Raw genomic sequence first — 3895 nt, 5'->3', positions numbered from 1 at the left:
CAAAAATTTTACTAATAAAAATAGTACATTAAGATGAATCCTAAAACATACACGAAGAATAAAAACACGCCAAAAAACATGTCAAATAAATAAACTAATGAAGAGGTGACCGGATGAAATTATCCAACGAAAAGCAGGTACGACCGAATGAAGCCACATCACCATTTCATATTCCTTATCCAAATTTATAAACTTCGGCCATAAACTTCCCTCACCGGCCAAGGAGAGGAGTGCTTTACACGTTAAAAATGCTTCTGATTACTAAACTAGGTATACTTAATGGAGGCCGAGTGATTGGATTAAGAATTTGACTTGTACAAATACCCACTTTCATACTCATTGGATTCTTAAAAAATATGAAGTGCAGCCTATCTGTTCCAACAACTTTAGCTCGGTCTGTTCCTTTGACCCAGATGTGCTAGAATCTTTCCTCCACCAACCTTTATTTCTGTCATTTAGCTCTGTTACAGCTTTGAATTATATGCTTATGGTCTGGAATGAACTATGAAATTGTTATGTAAACCATTGTTGGTGGAATACTCTGTATTTGAAGCTACTTTTGTAAGAAGATCCATTGTTAATTAATCAACCTTTGTGAAGAGTATCTTTGAGAATCCATAGGAAATAATGGCAGCAGAGGAGATTGGCGAAGCATCAATCTCTCAGTCATTGCCAGATGATATGGTAGAGGTTATAATGGCCTTCCTTTCAATCTCAGATGCTCCCAAAGCGGCTATCGTCTGCAAGCAATGGCATTCTTTCATCGCTTCCAGTCCAATTCGAAGAGCGCTCTCGAATTCCCTTCACAAATGCAAACCCTGGCTATTTATTTTGGGAGCCAATAAAGGACGAGGTTTAGGGTTCGATCCCGTGGCCCGCAGATGGATCCGTTTGCCGCCATTAAGCCTTTATTCCAACGAGCAAGACGCGATCTTTATGGAAGGCAACGGATTTCTGTTTTCCGTTTCCGGCGACCGCTTAAAATTCATGGATAGTTTCTTGAATCCGCGAAAATGGCGAGATAGTACTGCGGCTTTGCGGGTGTGGCGACAGAATCCCCTCGTTTGCTACGATGGAGGGAAAGTGATTGTGATTGGGGGAGTTCATGAGTTGGAAGAAAATCCATTATGTGTGGAGATGCTTGACCTGAAATCGAGGGAATCGGAAATGTGCGATTCTTTGCCAGGGGAATTCAAACATAGCGCTTCGTCCACCTGGCTTTCTTCGGCTGTCTTTAATGGAAAAGTTTATGTTTTGGAGAAATTTAAGGGAGATTGCTGTTGTTTCGAGTTGCAGAGCAAGCGATGGGGAAAGGTAATGAGTGTGGGATCATTGGCGTCGTCTTCTTCTTCTTCTCAATGTGTTAAATACTTCTGTTTAGCGTGCAAGGTTGGACTGGTTATAGCGGGATTAATCATGGAGAATGGAGAAATAAGTTTCCAGATGTCTATTGCGGAGGAGAATAAGATGGAGTGTAAGAAGGGCACAGAATTACGAATGCCTGGTGAAATGTTGAAATTGATTGCAGGCAAAGAAAGAGAGGAGGAAGAAGATGATGAATACTCATCATATGCAGAGTATATCGAATGCAGGAGCGCGGGGGATTTGATTTATGTATTCAGCAAATCAAATTATGTAAGCAGAAGGCGCGTTTGCTTGTTTGATTTCAGCAGAGGCGTTTGGGAGATGTTGGGAGATAATGATGGTTGCTCGTTTAGGAATTGGCGAGAAAGAGTATTGTTTGTTTGTTGTCCAGTTACGCTTGATCAAACGTCGCTGGTTTTTAAAGCATAGAGCTGGTAAACCAAACAATGTATTTGTGTTGTCTGGAAATATTTGTATTTTAGTTGGATGAATAACAGATTCATGCAACCACACCATTATCGTTAAAAAGCATAATCTTTTTTCTTAAACTATAGTTGAAATTTAACACTCCTGCAGATTTTCCGTAAGAAATTGTTTGAAATGGGTCGCACTTAAATTTCTAAGCTTGTTTTTATGACTAAAAGTAAACATAGACTAGGGGAGAGGGTGCTATACGGGTGCACCTTAACTTCATGTTTTCAAAATCTTATGTGGATAATTTAAATTTTTTTAAATTTTGTATTGCAGTTGATTTGTCAAGTCTCTTACTTAAAAAAATCGTTTTCAAGCTCACATGGTCAAATATGATGTCATATCAACATGCATTTTGGTGAAGGTATCCAAAATGGTCCCAAATTGTGATAAGACCAAAAGGTATGCACTAAGTCATGTTTACTAGTGCGCTGAAGTGGCATCACATGATTGGTTATTTTTTGAATTTTAGAGGTACCTTTTTGGAGATAAGCATTGACATGACATTTTTAGGGCACCTTTATTGGTCCCATTTTGTTCAACTACCATAGCATATATTGGACCCCTCTCACCTATTGGTCCCTCTCCCCTTGGTAAAATACAATCATTCTTTCATAATTACAAATAGAAGAAACATCAAGAAAAGTCAAAATTAGATAACAAAAAATATACTAACTCTTGATCCATTGATTCATAAATGATACTACTTATCTATACAAACAATAAAACTCATTTGTAAATGTTTCTCAATGTAGAGAATTATTCTACTTCATACTAAAAGAAAAGATATAGTTGAAAATGAGAGAACTATGAAAGACAAGAGTGCTAATTTTTTAGGGAATATTTCAATTTTTGTTCTCATGTTTTCTACTAAGAATGTTAACTTTTCTTATTGTTTAGAAGAACTAAGAAAATGCAACTCAATGAAATAATGTATTAGACTTTTTCTCTCTAAAAATATTGTATTCTAGCTGGGTGAACAACAAATTGCTGAAAGCTCGCCATTATTGTTATAAGAATCATCTTTCTTTTTAAATTGTAGATGAAATTTTAAACTTTTGCAGGTTTTCCGAAAGAAATTATTGTCAATATTGTCTTTGTTAATTTTTTATATTAAAACAAAGACATTTTTTTTTTGTTGAGAGGAGAAATACTAATTTTTTCAAGTGATAGTTAGTATTGAGAGAACAAATTTTCATAATCATTTTAAGTTTAGTGTTAAACCTATTAATTGCCAATGATTAAGAGGCATTTAATTTATAATTTTCCCATTTTTTTATAAAACTAATCTACTATCAAAAAGTCATCTGTAATAAAATTATCAATGACTAAACTAATAAAACACTTTATTTTTCTCTTGGAGTTCTATTTTAGTTGCTTGAAAACATCTTTGGTAGAGAAAGCAAAGAGACAAATATAAGAATATTTCTTGGACACAATAGACAAAGCAAAATGAAACAAAACAAAGAAAACAAAAGGACTCAAAAGAGGGTTAGTATCATAAAGAAAGGCTCCAAGTCAACTAGTTGAAGAGACCTTGATATCAAGATTGTCTCAATCACTACTTGGAATGCTATTACAAAATCACAAGAAGACTTCTAAAAAGAGACAACAACATATACCAATTTGTGATGAGACAACGAGCATCTTATGATCCAACAACTAGCAAGTTATGTTATGCTAAGGGTCCATAGAAAAACCATGAACTTCGATGGCCAACAAGTTATGTTATGTTAAGTGATTCATGTTTATGACATGAATTATACTAGCCAACAAGTTGTGTTATGTTGCGTGATCCATGGAAGGGAATGGATTCTATTGGCTAGAAAGTTGTCTTATACTAGGTGATCCATGGAAGGATAAAATTCAACTAGAAAAAAATTGTGTGATCAGTGTATTGCAACAAATGATTACACTAGAAAACCTCATTATACTAGGTAACCAATGCCTCAAAGTGCATAAACAATGATCATTCTAACAAGTTGTGTTATGTTAGATGACTCACACTTCAAGGAGCATAAAGCAACAAAAAAATTCAAACTAGCAAGCCTCGCTATTC

The 3895-nt window shown here is 35.4% G+C and overlaps 1 protein-coding gene across 1 annotated transcript; it reads left to right on the top strand.

Moving 5' to 3' along the window:
- Positions 1 to 455: 455 nt before the first annotated feature.
- LOC131065461 (F-box/kelch-repeat protein At3g24760-like) lies at positions 456 to 1841 on the top strand. The gene has a single exon (XM_057999961.2). The coding sequence runs from the start codon at positions 628 to 630 to the stop codon at positions 1792 to 1794; it is 1167 nt and encodes a 388-aa protein (XP_057855944.1). The 5' UTR covers positions 456 to 627; the 3' UTR covers positions 1795 to 1841.
- The last annotated feature ends 2054 nt before the right edge of the window (positions 1842 to 3895 follow it).

The sequence above is a fragment of the Cryptomeria japonica genome, chromosome 4 (genome assembly GCF_030272615.1).
Source record: "Cryptomeria japonica chromosome 4, Sugi_1.0, whole genome shotgun sequence".
Lineage (NCBI taxonomy): Eukaryota > Viridiplantae > Streptophyta > Pinopsida > Cupressales > Cupressaceae > Cryptomeria > Cryptomeria japonica.
The sequence above is the reverse complement of the archived record's forward strand: the minus strand, read 5'-3'. Positions and strand labels throughout refer to the sequence as shown.